The sequence below is a fragment of the Pogona vitticeps genome, chromosome 5, assembly GCF_051106095.1.
Source record: "Pogona vitticeps strain Pit_001003342236 chromosome 5, PviZW2.1, whole genome shotgun sequence".
Lineage (NCBI taxonomy): Eukaryota > Metazoa > Chordata > Lepidosauria > Squamata > Agamidae > Pogona > Pogona vitticeps.
In genome coordinates this window covers 132032482-132050041 of record NC_135787.1, presented here as the reverse complement: position 1 = coordinate 132050041, position 17560 = coordinate 132032482, and the positions used below count along the sequence as shown (strand labels likewise).

The 17560-nt window shown below is 38.4% G+C and overlaps 1 protein-coding gene across 1 annotated transcript in view; it reads left to right on the top strand.

The window, feature by feature from the left end:
- Window positions 1–12394, top strand: part of CFTR (CF transmembrane conductance regulator) — a 105736-nt gene extending 93342 nt beyond the window's left edge. The window contains exons 24-27 of the mRNA XM_020789713.3: window positions 3377–3466; window positions 7485–7657; window positions 9532–9637; window positions 10572–12394. Of these exons, the coding sequence (XP_020645372.3) occupies window positions 3377–3466; window positions 7485–7657; window positions 9532–9637; window positions 10572–10778 (576 nt within the window). The 3' untranslated portion in view covers window positions 10779–12394. The remainder of the gene's footprint in view (window positions 1–3376; window positions 3467–7484; window positions 7658–9531; window positions 9638–10571) is intronic.
- The last annotated feature ends 5166 nt before the right edge of the window (window positions 12395–17560 follow it).

Genomic DNA, 17560 nt, shown 5'->3' with positions numbered 1-17560 from the left:
CCCTGGAAAGGGTCATCCTAAGTCGAAGTAGACTTATTATGATTACTACACTAAAAGTAGTACAATATTCAATGGTTTGCTCATTCAAGCTTCTTCTTTTATTGCTCATGTATTTTAGCTCCAGTGATAACAATTTCTGTTGTGTGGAAATAAGATATAAAGGCACTAATTGTGAAACATTTAAACATGTGAAAGTTTTAAAAATGTGTTATCTTGTTGAAATAATATTCTAGTTCGAATATTGTTGTTCTTATGATCAGAACCAATCCATAAATGGTCTAAAAGGGAATTTGTTATTTGATTTTTTTTCCCTTTAGAAAAGAACAGGAGAGAAAAGGAGAGAATAATTAACTGTCAGGATTTGCTATAGCCTGTGTTTGTTCAACATGCATAATGGAGGGAAAGGCACCAAGAAACCAATATTCTCTGGCAGAAGAATTTACCAAGTGCCCTTCGTGACACAAGTGTCCCATTTCTTTTCCTACATCAGATTTAGCTGCGGAATGCTTACTGTCCTTTGAAGCAGAATAAATCATTCTTTTCAGTACAATAGAGAGTTCTCACACTTTGTCTAGTGTTCAAAGAGATTAAGCAAATGTAAAATTTCACTGTATCATTTCCTCCCTCTCCTACGCCATAGTCTTATGTGTGTGTCACTTAGAGGAGTCCATTTCCATTTGTAATAGTTGGGGTGAGGCTTGAAAAGGGGTTTTGGCTTCCTTTCAAGCCAATGACAGCAATTCTATCAGTTTTGACAGAAGTTTGGAGGGAGAGAGAGGAAGTTCAAACTTGAAGTTATGAAATCTAAAAACTCTACCATTATTCCTATACTAGGTATGGTATAAGAATAGGTGTGTACTGTAACTTCAGTGGTTCATGGTTTTTGTATTAACTAAGAAATAATTAGCGTTATCAATTTGATGTAGTCACAGAATAAGTTAGAAATACAATAAAATAAAACATGGTAAATACACAATAACAATATAGGTATGGATTCCTTATGAGCCAAAATGGAGTTCTACCTAATTTGTATTGAGGGTTGAGTGAATTTAGCCTTTTCAGTAATATGGACAGAGTAATTAATCCATTACAGCAAAAGATATTTCAGTGGGTCTTCTAGGGAGAATTCTAACAAGGAGGAATGTTAAGTTGTTTCTTGACAGTTCAATCAATGCACTGTTTTCATAGTTTTTATCAGTTAAAAGTGTCCACACTTTCTGGATTGTCTGTGAGCCAGGCAGAGTTTGCACTCCAGAGTTCTTCCATTGGCAGATGGCTGTAAACGCATCCCAGCAATACTGTATACATTCCAAAGTAAAATGAGCACATTTCAGATAAGCACGTTTTGTGAAAGAAATGCACAAATTTCAAACTTGCAAAATATGCTTGATATGCTTAAAGCTTTAGTCAGGGCAGAATGTATTCAAGCAATGTATAAAGGTTACAATAAGCATGCAAAGTTGTAAAGGGAGGCAACATATCCTCCAAGGAGGGAGGGGGAGGCAACATGGCTTTTTGGCCTGGGCCTCACTTAACTAGAGTGGGGAGCAGCTCACCTCAACCAAGGGGGAATTGTACTCTACTTTTAAAAAAAAAATCTACATGCCATTGTCATTCCTGAACAGTGAGGGGATCTCACCATGTGAAATGGCCCAGGCCTCATCCGATATCTTGAAGGGGAACAGAAGGAGGTCGCTTCAGTCCTGGAATCCCATTACTTACCATCACCAATGTAACTTTACAGCATAACTTTCAGTGGCAAATTGCCTCCAGGTAGTTGGATCTTGTCACACAGATGTTACCTGAAGTGGCACATACCAAGAAAAACTAGTGGCTGAAAGTTACACCATTGGATTTGTGCTGGCATTAAGTATGTAATAGGAGTTAAGCCATGGAAGTGGAAAAATGAAGAAGGAAAAGTCCAGGAATGCAGATTTCATAGGTGTTGCACCTCTACCTGTCACATGATGGCTGAAAAAGATACCTTTTATCTCTTATGTAGCAAATCTGGAGCAACTGTGATTTGGAGAGATGATGGGGTACAATTGAGGAGTGTGTGTGGAGAGATACTGTTGAAAAATAGCTTGAGGGTTCTTTCAGAAGCCTGGTTTTATTTAGGTGCTTCATTGTTGCATGGTGCAATTCTTTCAAGTAATAGAAACAGGGTGCCAGGACCAAAACAGAAAAGATAGTTACAGTAGCTTCCTGTTTAGGGGACAAGAAAAAGTTGCCCACTCAAGATGTGTTTTCAAAGCCGCTCCACTTCCAAAATAAACATGTAAACAGAACTCGTGGTTCTCATCAGTAGAACACTAAAAATCAAGCTTGTTTGCAACTTGTTAAAAATATAAAAGAATAATCAGACAGCCTCTGCTAGTTAAGTAGTCTCCATTTCTTTTATTAAAGCTCCCTGTCTCAACTATTTTGATGCTTAGCTTCTAAAGGGAAGGCCAAATGGGAGTAGCCTTAATTTCTCAGTAAACATCCTATCCGTAATGGCATGCTGAAGTTACATTACATAGTACTGGGAGTAGATGATAGTGTTTATTTCTTTGCTATGGGAAAAATAATAATTAATTAATTTGAATTTCATGTTTTAATTAACATTTAATGAAGCTTGAAGCTGACCACTCTTTTTGTTAGACAACATTCTAGTTAATAGTCTGCAAAAACTAGTTTGATGCAGGGACTTTATTTAATGTTATTTTTACATAATTCCCAACACATTCTTTCAACCGCATAAAGTTGGCATGTGGTAATATAGATTTTTAAAGGATGGTTGAAGATAAAAGGAAATTTTTCTGCCTTCAATATCCTTCAATGTCCTTCCACCCTAGCTGTGTGTACATGTACGTGTACAAGTGCAGGTGCATGGATTTGTAAGTACAGTACATATGATTGTTGCAAACAACAGCCATAAGAGAGAGGGAAAAAATCAGTGTTGGCTAAAAGCACTTCAGTGGTCCAGGAGCTTCCTCCTGGGATCTTATACTGAGCGAACAAATCTGCTGTTTTGTACAGTGTATTTTATTACACACCATGGGTGTTATACTATTTACTATTTGTAAATAAAGTCATTTATAAAAACACACATACTTTAAATATTCTTGATAGTAATGTACTCTAAATGTTCTTGATAGTAAGCCCCACTGAACTCAGTCAGAATGAGTTTTTTTAAACTGGCTTTTACTGTACACATAAAAGTGTTTCTCATCCAGAGAAAACCAAATTCAGCTTCTTCCCCCTTGGGATGGTGCACAAGTATGATTGCCCAAAATTACTCATTAAGAAAAGTGTAAAATGATCTTTAAAGTTCAACATTTGGGACTTGTGACAACCTTTCAACAATACTTAATCTTACTTTGTACTTCCACAGAAGGTATTCATATTCACTGGATCTTTTCGGAAGAATCTAGATCCTTATGAACAATGGAGTGATGAAGAATTATGGAACGTTGCTGAGGAGGTAAAATAGTTCCTTATTTCCATTTGATGTATCTTAACCAGTGAAGGGTTTTTACCTCTTTTTGATATTGTGAGAACATAATGGCAGAAACAGAAATAAATTGATATTTGTCCCCTTAGTAGAGTGTAAATCCAGGCAGGACCAAAGGATAGAAGGGCAAGGCTCTTAGACAGTCAGTCTCTCTTCTTTCTTTTTCCTAAAGGATAGAGACTTTTCAACTGTTTGCAAAGCTGTATCCACCTTGATTCTGACCATTCTTTCCCCCCTGCACAATGAATACATGACATTAGCCAGGCATGTAATCAGTAAGAAACAACACTTTATACGTAAATCTTCCATTGAGGATTGTGGAGATTTTACTTCTAGGAAAAGATGTTTTCTGGGCATATATGAGCACTTGTTGTTGTTGTTTAGTTGTTAAGTCGTGTCCGACTCTTCGTGACCCCATGGACCAGAGCACGCCAGGCCCTCCTGTCTTCCACTGCCTCCCGGAAATGGGTCAAATTCATGTTGATATGAACACTTAGCTGTTCCTTATCCCCTTGTAGCTTAGGATCCTGTAGGAACACTAGTAAGACTGCACAAAAAAATTGGCCTAAATCAAGAAATCAGGATCTTTCTTAGCTCACATACAGCAAATGTCAACGGCAATTCCACGCAAGCTAATGATGTTGCTTGAGTCAAACTGACTGTGGATTGTCATAACCAGGATCTTCCCTTTAGTTTTTCTTCATCAGAGCTTTTAAGGAATTGTACCCAGTTTTCAAAAGTTCGAAATCCTTGGAATCAGAAAGGAAGGATACCTCCTTGGGGAAACCCTTTGCTACCAGTGATGGTTCCAGGAACTTTCCTCCTAGGAGAATCTCCAACAAAGCAAATGTCTTTTGTGGTTCCTGACTGCTCAGCTCAAGCAATGTGAAAGGTAGTTCCAGACTAGTATTTAAATCAAATATTACACTAGATTTGGAATGGATTTGGATTAAATATGCTGACAGCTAAAACAAAATTCAGATCACAGATGGTTACTCTGTAAGAGACTATTTTAAGTCTTAATGCATCAAAGGGCAGGAAGAAAGCTTTTCTCTCTTGTGAGCCTTTGATGTAACATTTGAACAGACGGAAATTTCTGAAGAATTTTATTGGAAGGTTGGACATGGACCTTAGATGAAATTGCAAGAGTTCTGAAAAAGAAAAAAAGATCCCTCATTTTCAATGAGGGGAAATGTTTTGTTGAACACATGTACAAATAACCAAAAGTTAAAAAAAAAAAACTCATTTAGGAAATTAAGCTGACCTGGAAACTAAATTTATATAAAACTCATAAGGGGATAATTCTAATGATCTCTTAGTAATGCTTAGTGTATTTCATCTGGATAGAATAATAATATTAGTAATAAAAGTGGTAGCAGCAATGAAGAAGATAGTACAAGAAGCATATCTAAATTTTTTTCTAAATTATTTTGTAACTTTAATTTAACTTAAATCCTTTTAAAGAAGCACTAGAATGAAACTATTTCCAGGAGGGCAACATTGTTATAATTGTTTAAAGAGGATCTTGGAGTGGTGCTTTTTGTTTGTTTGTTGACAAATGGATTCCTAGAAATTATGCAGTCACATGGCTGGATAGCTCAGTGAGTTAAACCTGGGTGTAGAGCAAGATGTTTGATTCCCCACTGTGCTTCCTGGAAGAAGAAACAGCCTATGTAGCCTTGGGTAAACTGCATAATCCCAGAATACTACCAAAGAAAGGGAACAGTAAACATATTTTGCAAAGGAATTGACTTGACAGCACATAATTGGGAGCTATACTATACTATATAGCTCTAGCTGCCAACAAGTAAGCCGAAAACAAGGGCTTGTCTGTGTTGGCTCTAAGTAAATGAAAACTCTGTTTCCTGAAATTCATATTTGTTTTGATAAACTTTTAGTCGTGATAATTCAAACTGATAATAAAGTGCTAAATAATATTTAGGAATTTTAATTTCTCTTTTTAAATAGTAACGTGGTTTCAATGCTTTGGGTTCTTCTTCTCTTCATTTACTTGGTTTTGCATCAGAATAAGAATAGGATCCACCAAGAGAATACTTATTATATCTGAATGTTTGCTCTGCTTTCTGGTGAATATTTTTCGTTTTCCTTGTAGTCCTAAGGTCCTTTCTTTTCTCTCTCCTCTCACAGGGAAAGTAAACAGGAATGCCTTTCAAGGGTTGGAGGAAGACATAATTTTTTTATTTAGCAGATTGGGGAATTTTGAGGGTTGGTGACTGCAGCAGGGCTGGAACTCCATACATGGCATGTAGTTTGCGGGTTTTTTGGCTGTTTTTTGAATGTTTGCTTCCCTCCTTGTTAAGTCAGCACAAACACCAATTTATAGGTGCATGCCTGCTGTAGAGGGAGACTACAAAAAAACACAGCACTTTAAATAAATGACACCTTGCCATATTGTGTGTCTGTTTTTTAAATGGATTAGAAACAGTGGTAGAAAGAGAGATAATCATTGGAAGCATAGTTGTAACAAGTCAAAAATAAAATGTAATGTAAATACTACACAAAAATTATGAAAGAAAGAATAGCGTGTAACATGAAAAATACTTAGTACAAACACATCCATGGATTGAATGTGTTTAACACTGAGAACTTCAGATGAACTGTTTGATTAAAGTAGTTCTCAAATATCCTATTATTGCAAAATTATCTTATTTAAAAGGCTAAAGTAAGTCACAGTTAGGGTAAGCCCATTTGAATCAATAGAATTTATGTAGGAGCTGACTCAACAAATCCCCATTGATTCTATAGGCCCACTCCAGTGTGTGTTACTACCCTAAGCAACAGGATTTTGGCTGATAATGTGTTATCTGTTGCATTGTGCATCATTGTGCATTCTAAAACCAGTGTTTAAACCATTATTAAATAGTCAAAGGCAGGAGAGGAGAATGTTTCTTCCAAGCCTTCTGTGGTGGCATCTCTCTCTTTATTCCTATGCCTATAATGTTTGGCTCCCATTTAGAGTAACCTAGTACTGATAATATCTATAAAAAACAAACAGCGGGCCTTCAGAGAATCAACAAAGGCCATGTTTTAACATAACTGAAAGCGACAGTTAGAAAGAGCCCTGTGGCATCTTTAAGACTAACAAGTTTTGTTTGGCATAGGCTTCTGTGGACTGCAAAATCTTTTGTTCTTGCTGCAACAGATTGAGCTAGCTCTCTGGAAAAAAAAAATCTGAAAGCCATAGTTTTTTTAGCTGTGGTTTGTTGGCTATCAGATCTGGCTGTCAGATAGTCAGATCAGACTATTGTTTGTTTCACCTCAAATTGGTATTTTGTTTCTACATCTGTTCTGTTAATATCTACATGTTATAGTAAGGTTCTTTATGTCATCTCATCATCAGTTCTCTTTCCATTGGCTACCTGGAGAAATGGGGCAGAACATGAAATGAACTCCTTCTTTGGAAGTTTTTGGTCTGAACAAAGAAGAGACCTTAAGCCTCCCTCCCTTCCCTTATTCCTAGGTGTTTCCACGAAGGCTTGCTAGCCCTGTTTGTAAATCCTCTGTGGTCAGCAGCAGTTAATTTAACAACAGACCACTCAAGATTCACAAACCCATGTCAGACTAAGATTTCAGATCTTGATTGGCTGGATCACAAAAAATTGAGAGCTTAACATAAATCTTGCTTTTAGATATATAGACAAGGTAGAGGTAATCTAAACAAACTTCTTGTTTTTTTTACATCTGAACATGAGCAGTGAGAGCCCCTTGCTCAAAAGGCTCTGGATTTGTATATCTGGGAGGAGAAGCTACAAGTGCAGAACAAAGCCATCCCTGGGCTATTCTTCAGACAAGTTTTGAAGTTCCAGTGCCACAAATTATTTGCTTTGTGATGTGGGGAAACTGTTATTCAAAAATTAAATCCCCTGTGGCTTTTATCACACGGCACTAATTGCATGGGCATTTTGGTAATAACCAGATATTTTTACTGAAGGAAACTATTCATTGCATCCTACGTTTCCTCCCTCAGGTTGGACTGAAATCCGTAATAGAACAATTTCCAGGACAGCTTGATTTTGTCCTAGTGGATGGTGGCTGTGTCCTCAGTCATGGACATAAGCAGTTGATGTGTCTTGCCAGATCAATTCTCAGTAAAGCACAAATTCTTCTTCTTGATGAGCCAAGTGCACATCTTGATCCTATGTAAGTACTGAAAAAAATTGCTTTCTCTGTTTCTTTTCATATCGGAATGTGGTTAAACAGTGATTATAATTTTCATGAGACCACATTTTGCTCACCCCTGACCTGGACTTGTTTCTGTCTGGCCGCAGGTCTGGATTTCTCCCAAAAGAGACAATTCACAGGTTATGGATTGTCTCTTTTGGGAAAGGTTGAAGGGGAGCATCAGTGGCTGCTTCTATAATCGGCTGTAGTGTATTGTTGGACTGTCTCTGTATACTGGGATAGAAAGTACAGTGATACAATGGTGTGATCTGAAGTTTTAGTCCACAAACATCTGGGGATGAAAGGCTGGGAAACACTGCTAAGGTGCCTAGTTTCATCTCAGGATTTTGTGAATTGGAATCCTCTTCACACAACTCTGCATGTGTAACTGACAATTTCATCAGCCACAGGCTTTTAATCATTAATTAAATGTTTCCTGTCTCCCTTTACCCTATCTATTCCCCACCGCTCTCAGGTTCCAAGGCTGCCTAGGAATCCCTTTTGACCCAAGGGAGTGTTTGGAAACCTCAAGAGAAGCAGGGAGAACCTTTAATATCCAAAAATCACTGCTGTCAGGGTCCAGATCCAAAGGGATCCCTAGGAAACTTGGAATCTAAGGTTGAGGGAGATGATAGGAAGCTTAAAGTCCATGACCGATGACGTCATCAGCCTTACATGTAGGGAGCTGCACGAACAAGATTCTGACCAATGCTTTTCTCCAGTTCTATAAATAAAAGTCTGACAATCTCTCTGCATCTGTCCCATGGCCTTACATTGAAGCACATGGTCTCTGTTTGGCTGGAGATGATTGTATCTTTGATCATTTGGCAACAGTTCCTCAGCTGAAGTGCCCTTCTCTGTGTCATTGCTGCTTGAAGCCTTGAAAATCAGTATACTGTACTGTATATCAGTCCCCATGGAGCCTCCCCAAGGAGTGCAACAACACTGCAAGTATGCTTGGGAGTCTCCTGAGCAATGGCATGCAGCTGGCCAATCATTCTCTTCCAGAAGCATTGCAATGTAAATTTGCTAGATATTCTTTTGCATCAATAGCCTTAATTAATATTTTAATTTCCTTTTTATTTTACCTATACATCCATAATTTTAAATTGTGCAACACCCTGACGGAAACAAAAGCTTAGCAACAGTTTAATATTTTATAATACTCTTTATAATAATCTTCTCCCAACCTGCTGCCTTTGTAGCACTTCAGTGCTGCTTTGAACTGCAGGTAGAAGATACAGTGTTCTCTAGTTATAAACAGATAGGTGTAAATACATATAAAAAGGTCTATTTCATGCAAAAAATATATACTGGTCTTACTATCAGTTTAAACGTTACAGTTTTAGATTCCTTAATGAAGTACAGTATTGGAAATGTTAGTCTGGTGAGGATCATTGCAGGTTTCCATTGCTACACTCAGAAAATACCATTCCTTTGTGGAAAGGGAGGACTGGAACACCAATTTAACTGAAGCGCCATCCTGCCCTTTTTGATCTCTTATAGCAAATATTAACCTGATACTATTTTTTAACTGATCAAGACTATAAATAAATAAAAATAAGAACTACCACATAACATAAATATTGGTCTATTGACATGACAGCACATGATTATTATTATATTTCTTTCTTACTTATTCTGGTGTGCAAATGGTAATAACTGGGTAAGCATAGGTTTCAAAATACTGTATGTATCATGCTGGTATGAACGGTCATCTTGTATGAATATTTCATATGAACTGTAGTCACTCTGCAACAATACTGTAAAAGTCTGGGAAACACTGTAAAAATTGTGTGTAGCCAAATATTGTATTGCATACATTTACTTATTAAAAATTATTTACCTTTCAGAACCTTCCAAGTGATCAAAAAAACTCTGAAGCAGGCTTTTGCCAACTGTACAGTAATACTCTCAGAACACAGACCAGAAGCACTACTAGAATGCCAGCGATTTTTGGTGAGTGTTAAACACAATGGCTGGGATCTAAAGTGCTTTTTCAGGTTTGATTGAGGGCTTCAGCATGTCCAGTGGCATTTGCCCCCACATTGTTATTCGAAGTGCACAGCCTTCTGCAACATCACATTTTCCCCTAGTGCATTGCTCTGGAGCAATGCTTGCCAGGGACCCAGAAAATTTGTAAGGGGATTTATATAGTGAGTATAGCAGATAACAGATGTGGTGGAGATCATTTTCCATCAATCAATCTGCTATTAGTCTTTTGCCTCAATGGAAGAAGGAGGAAGGGAAAGGAAGAGAAGGGGAGGTAATGGCTCAATGAATCCTTGAGAAGGTGTGGGCTCTTGGCGAAAACCCAGTGGTGCGAAAGTTGATTCTGGACTTGCTGGTACTATTTTCCCCCATACTCATGCATAAAATTAAGCCATACACTAAAGTACAAGAGTTGTAGGCTTGAAGTGACTGATGTACATGCATGCACTGAAGTGGCTTCTAGTTCATGAAAAAGTATGCCATAACAAATTCTGATAATCTTAAAATTCCTACAAGAACCTTTATTATTATCGTATAATGAAACTGTTAATCAACAGATTGGACTCCACTCAGTATTCCTATTATTCAAAGAAATGATTTGAAGATGTGTGTCAATATAGTACTGTCAATGTCTATTCAGAAGGATACCCACACAATTCAGTGATGGTTTATTCCTGAACAAATCTGTCTAGGACTGTAGTCTTTCTGAATTGATGGTTTGGTCCTCCACAATAACCTAAATCCAAGATTTCTTAGGAACACGAAATAGTGGGTGAGATGCAAATATGCAGAGTGACACATTTATTATTGGCATTTTGGAAGATGGTATTTTCTGGAAGTAGTCAAGCCATGAACAAAGTTTTGCCCTTTAATTCTAATGCAGGCCACCTCTTTTTACTAGGTGATAGAAGATAACAAGGTCAAGCAATATGAATCAATCCAGAAGCTGCTGACTGAGAAGAATTCCTTCCGACAAGCCATCAGTCATTCAGATCGAGCCAGATTCTTCCCACTACATCTCAGGAACTCAAGCCAACGCAAGTCCAGGCCTAAAATTGGTGCCTTGCAGGAAGAAACAGAAGAAGAAGTGCAAGAAACTCGATTGTGAACATATATTGCTGTGTTGTCTCATTACAGTTAAGAGGAAGTATTGTGAGGGGAAAAGACCAGACAAGGGAAATATTGACAGAGTACCACTGCAGAAGCAAGCACAGATCAAGCATTTATATTACTTTATGAATATGTAAAGATATTTCACTGTATTAAATAATATAGGCAACAATCCCCAAATATCATCCACTATTTACACACCTGATTTTTTAAAAACTCATGATGGAAAACCTGATGATTCAATTTTAAATTATATTCTTAAATATTTCAGCTGTGTCAGCCTATCCTATAAAATATCATGGTCGCAGACATCTAAATGTAGTACAAAGCAACCATAGACTACAATCACTATCTTTTAAATCAGAATCCATGGCTTAATTAAAGTTAAAAACCCACTTTTCCTCATGAAAGCATGAACCAAGGGTATAATGTATGTGCTTTCTGAGACAATAATAGGCCTTGAATAGTATTTATTATTGTGCCAATTATAAATATTTAGAATATTAACTAGAAGGCCTAAACATTTAATTTCTGCATCAAAAAGAGCATAATAACTGTCTGCCCTTGGCATTTAAGCATGTAAGTTTTCATATAAACCATTCTGATTAATCTATATATGTGTTCCTTATGGCCAGGCATAAATTATGAAGCCCAAAAAGCATGCTTACTGCCTCACCAAAACTCGGGTGCTGTTCTCTAAGATAGTACAGTACAGAGGCTTGATTAGCTGTTATGACTGCTATGTTTGTTCAGAAAATATGTGAATTAGAAAACTGGAAAATAGATTTAAATCAGTGACTTAAATTGCCTTGATCTGGATCAGTTCACCCTCATGGAAAGCTATGGGCATTTTGATGAAACTTAATTCTGCAGAATTGCTTGTCCATGGCATTCAGCTGAATTACGATCAAAGACCATGATCAGCTAAATCTGAGATGACTAAAATGTGAAAGTGCATACATGGCAATTATGTTTCAGAAAACAGTTCCAATTTATTTTAGGATCACTACTTGATGGAATAAAATCTTCAGTCCTTTAGATCTGAAGTAATTTGAAGCTACGCATATGAACTGCAATTTTGCCCTGGAATGATGGCCAGTTTTTACCCTTGAGTGCTTGCTGGAAAGTCAAGGTACAATATTTTTTAGCAACTGGAGGAAGGATTAATAATCCACAGTTTATAATATGCTGATCATAATGAAGAGAGTTCAATAATATACAAAGAAGATAGTAATTTTTTAAAAAGTATTTCTAACAGTCTTCCAAGACTTGTCCTCACAATCTTGAGGAGCAGCTGAATCCCAAAAAATTAAAAGTTGTCAAGGTTGTTTGGGGCAGACATTTCTCAAGTGTTTTAAAATTTTATTTTATAGAAATTGTAGCTCATGATACCAGGATAAGAGAACTTAAGCTTTGTGATAGCCTTCTTTTCTACAGTTCTATTTTGCAGTTAACTGACATTTCTATAGAATATTTATTTAATATCTTTACTAAAATTATTGAGAAATGCACACATTAAGGCAATTCTGTTTTTTAAAAGGAATTGCATACCATTACGACTATGTTTGTATAAAGACAATTGTTATATATTTGAAATAAATATTTTTAATTCAAGTTACTGCACATTTTCCAAGGAGTCTTCTCATGAGATGGCCAAAGTATTGGAGCCTCAGCTTCAGGATCTGTGCTTCGAGTGAGCACTCAGGTTTGATTTCCTTTAGAATTGATAGGTTTGTTCTCCATGCAGTCCAGGGGACTCTCAAGAGCCTCCTCCAGCACCACAATTCAAAAGCATCAATTCTTCGGCAGTCAGCTTTCTTTATGGTCCAGCTCTCACTTCCATACATCACGACAGGGAAAACCATAGCTTTGACTATGCGGACTTTTGTTGATAAGGTGATGTCTCTGCTTTTAGGATGCTGTCAATGTTTGTCATCACTTTTCTCCCAAGAAGCAGGTGTCTTTTAATTTGTGGCTGCTGTCTCCATCTGCAGTGATCATGGAGTCCAAGAAAGTAAAATCTGTCACTGCCTCCATATCTTCCCCTTCTATTTCCCAGGAGGTGATGGGACCAGTGGCTGTGATCTTAGTTTTTTTTATGTTGAGCTTCAGACCATTTTTTGCAGACTCCTCTTTCACCCTCATTACAAGGTTCCTTAATTCCTCCTCACTTTCTGCCATCAGTGTGGTATCATCTGCATATCTGAGATTGTTGATATTTCTTCCAGCAATCTTAATTCCAGTTTGGGATTCCTCCAGTCCAGCCTTTCACATGATGTATTCTGCATATAAGTTAAATAAGCAGGGGGACAATATACAGCCTTGTCGTACTCCTTTCCCAATTTTGAACCAATCAGTTGTTCCATATCCAGTTCTAACTGTTGCTTCCTGTCCCACATATAGATTTCTCAGGAGATAGGTAAGGTGGTCAGGCACTCCCATTTCTTTAAGGACTTGCCATAGTTTTCTGTGGTCCACACAGTCAAAGGCTTTTGCATAGTCAATGAAGCAAAAGTAGATGTTTTTCTGTTACCTCAAATGGGTTCTTGTTCTTTATATCCTGGGGAGAAGGACCATGAGAGGAGAGAGAGAACCTAGCTAGACTACTGACAAGAAGACCGCACACCAACAATTTTGGGTTAAGCACTATTCATTTAACATTTATTGATGAGATATAGGATATAAGACAAATGGTACCAAGAGGCCTCTCTTTTATACTCACTCAAGATACTCACTCATCCAGAAGGCCCTTCTCTGAGTGTAATCAATCTTCAGAAAGGGTGATGGGGGTTGTTCCAGCGCTGTTCCAAAGCCCATCTGTTTCTTCCTGGGTCATCCTTCTTATAGGTCTTCTTCTTGTGGGCTGTTAATGGGCTAAAACTGGGCTGGCAGAAGCACATGGGGAGGCAGACCCTGGCTTCCTGGGCAGATACAATCTGTTGTCATGCAGGAATGCTTCCTGTCACGTGTACAGTTTGTTCCCTCTGCCACAGACTTGGCTTCAGCTAGGCTGCTTCCTCTTTCTTAAGCTTGCTTTCTCCTGTTTTAGTTATATTTGGACTTCTTTCTCCAGTTCACTGCACTCTTGTCTGGGCACAACAACTGCAAAAATCCAAACCTTTGCCCACACAGCAACCTCTTATTAATAGCGTAACTGTCTCTGTCTGCAACTTGCATCTTCTTTTGAAGCTCTGTATTAGGTACCCTATCCCATCTTCCCTTGAGATTTCTTCATCTTCTTCTCAGGTCTGGGGTGCTGGTCTTACTGGAACCCCCCCCCACACACACACTTTTACACTCTGTCACTCATAACATTTCTGGAACTCTCTGGCTTTCTCCATAATCCAACTCATGTTAGCAATTTGGTCTCTAGTTCCTCAGCTCCTTTGAAATCCAGCTTGTACTTCTGGGAGTTCTCAGTCCACACACTACTGAAGCCTTCCTTGCAGGATTTTGAGCATAACCTTGCTAGCATGTGAAATGAGTGCAGTAGTACGGTAGTTGTAGCATTCTTTGTCACTGCCCTTTTTTGGAATTGGGTGTAGACTGATCTTTTCCAATCCTCTGGCCACTGTTGAGTTTTCCAAAGTTGCTAGCATATTGAGTGTAGCACCTTAACAGTGTCATTTTTAAAGATTTTAAATAGTTCAACTGGAATGCCATCACCTCCACTGGCCTTGTTGTTAGCCAAGCTTTCTAAGGCTCACTTAATTTCACTCTCCAGGATTTCTGGCTCAAGATCAGCAACACTATCTGGGTTGTCCAGGACATCGAGATCTTTCTGGTATAATTCCTCTGTGTACCCTTGCCATCTCTTCTTGATGTCTTCTGCTTCTGTTAGGTCCCTACCATTTTTATCTTTTATCATGTACTGATGGCCATTAAACATACTTTTATGGAGAACTGGATAAAGCCAAAGGATGGGTTCAGTGTTTATTATTCATGGTGGATATATGGAACCTTGAAGTTTACAGGTAGCATACTATGGAATTCCAACCAGGAATCAACAGTAAGTGAAAGATACTGTACTGCTTTTACGTCCTTGTGGACTTCCCAGAGGCCTCTGGGTAGCTGCCTGTGGTGATCACATTGAGCAAGAAGAATCTTTGGTGGAAGTCATTAGGGTTATTCATATTAGTTCAGTTTATCTCCTGTCTCTCCACTAGTGTGCTCAATATGTTATACAGTGCTTTTCTCCAAACCACTTTATCCTTATGGCAATGCTGCATTATAGATCAAACTGAGAACAAGAGACTTGCTCACGGTCACTGTATGAATTTCATAGTCCAGTGGAGGCTAGAACCTGAATCTTTCAACTCTCAGGGCTACACTGATGACTATATATTTTATAGGCCACATACATACATACATACATACATACATACATACATACATACATACGCACGCACGCACGCACGCACGCACGCACGCACGCACGCACGCACGCATGCACGCACATACATATATACATACATACATACATACATACATACATACATACATACATACATACATACATACATACATACATACATACATACATACATACATACATACATACATACATACATACATACATACATACATACATATTTAGCAGAGTGGGCCTTGCTTATTAAATATATGCTTTTTAAAAAACAAAATGCACTATCCTCAAGACTTGGGCTTAGGCATGAACCTCATGCCACATGTTATGTTCTGTATATTGTGTGCCTTGGTACATAAGCAAGTTATTTGCTTTCCTACCTCATTGTAGGTGAATTATACACATACAGTGGTGCCTCGGCTTATGAACTTAATTGGTTCCGGAACTGCGGTCATAACTCAAAATGGTCGTAAGTTGAAGCACCATTTCCCATAGGAATGCATTGAAATGCAATTAATCTGTTCTGGCCAAAGGGAAAAAAATCCCAAAAAATAACCAAACAACCAAATAAAACCCACTGCAAGAGCCATCAGAAATGCGATTAATCCGTTCTGGCCGAAGGAAAAAAGAAAGAAAACAAAACAAACAAACCTTGCAAGACCCTTCGGAAATGCAAAAAAAAAAAAAAAAAAAGCAAAGCAGAAAGCAAACAAACCATGCAAGACCCATCAGAAATTTTTTAAAAAGCAAAGCAGAAAGCAAACAAACCGTGCAAGAGCCATCAGAAATGCAAAAAAAAGCAAAGCAGAAAGCAAAACCCCCCAAAAGACCCATCGGGAATGGAAAAAACACCCCACAAAAAGCAAACACACCCTGCAAGACCCTTCAGAAATGGGGGGAAAACCTCAAAAAGCAAACAAACCCCTCAAGACCCATTGGAAATGGGAAAAAACCACCCCAAAACAAAGACTGCAAGACCCATCCCAGCACAGAAACATAATGCCCCCAGCTTAAAACCAGTCTGCAAAACCCACCCAGAACAGTTTTTAAAAAGCAGAATGCAGCACCTTACCTTACCAGGCAGTCTGAAGCTTCCTCCAATCACGCACTCTCTAACCGCTGGGGTGAAAGAACTACAAAGAAGCAGCCTCTTCACCACCAACGGTTAGTACATTTGAATTCCCTGCCTTTTTAAAATTGTAACTTGGTGCTCTGACCGCAAGTCAAAGCAAAATTTTGCAGCCGGAGTTGGTCATAATTCGAAATGGTAATATGTCAGGATGTTCATAAGTCAAGGCACCACTGTAGTGGCTGCATGTGAAATAGGTTATGGAGACTATTTCTGAGTTGTGCCCATTTATAGATCTCTACAATTAATATTCAACAGTATATGTAGCCAGCTAAAAAACCTACTACCCTTCAGCAAGTTTGGAAAACTCAACAGTGGCCAGAGGACTGGAAAAGATTAGGCTACATCCCAATCCCAAAGAAGGGCAGTGCAAAATAATGCTCCAACTACCGTACAATTGCACTTATTTCACACACTAGTAAGGTTATGCTCAAAATCCTACAAGGTAGGCTTCAACAGTATGTGGACTGAGAACTCCCAGAATTACAAGCTGGATTTCGAAGGGGCAGAGGAACTAGAGACCAAATTGCTAACATGCGCTGGATTATGGAGAAAGCCAGAGACTTCCAGAAAAACATCTACTTCTGCTTCATTGACTATGCAAAAGCCTTTGACTGTGTGGACCACAGCAAACTATGGCAAGACCTTAAAGAAATGGGAGTGCCTGACCACCTTATTTATCTCCTTAGAAACCTATACGTGGGACAGGAAGCAACAGTTGGAACTGGATATGGAACAACTGATTGGTTCCGAATTGGGAAAGGAGTACAACAAGGCGGTATACTGCTTATTGGCAGAAAGTGAGGAGGAATTAAGGAACCATGTAATGAAGGTGAAAGAGGAGAGCATAAAAAACCGTTTGAAGCTCAACATCAAAAAAACTAAGATCATGGCCACTGGTCCCATCACCTCCTGGCAAATAGAAGGGGAAGAAATGGAGATAGTGACAGATTTTACTTTCTTGGGCTCCACGATCACTGCAGATGGTGACAGCAGCCTGAAATTAAAAGACGCCTGCTTCTTGGGAGGAAAACAATGACAAACCTCAACAGCATCTTAAAAAACAGAGACATCACCTTGCCAACAAAGGTCCGCATAGTCAAAGCTATGGTTTTTCCAGTACCAATGTATGGAAGTGAGAGCTGGATCATAAAGAAAGCTGATCACCGAAGAATTGATGCGTTTGAATTGTGGTGCTGGAGGAGACTCTTTAGAGTTCCCTGGACTGCAAGGAGAACAAACCTATCAATTCTAAAGGAAATCAACCCTGAGTGCTCACTGGAAG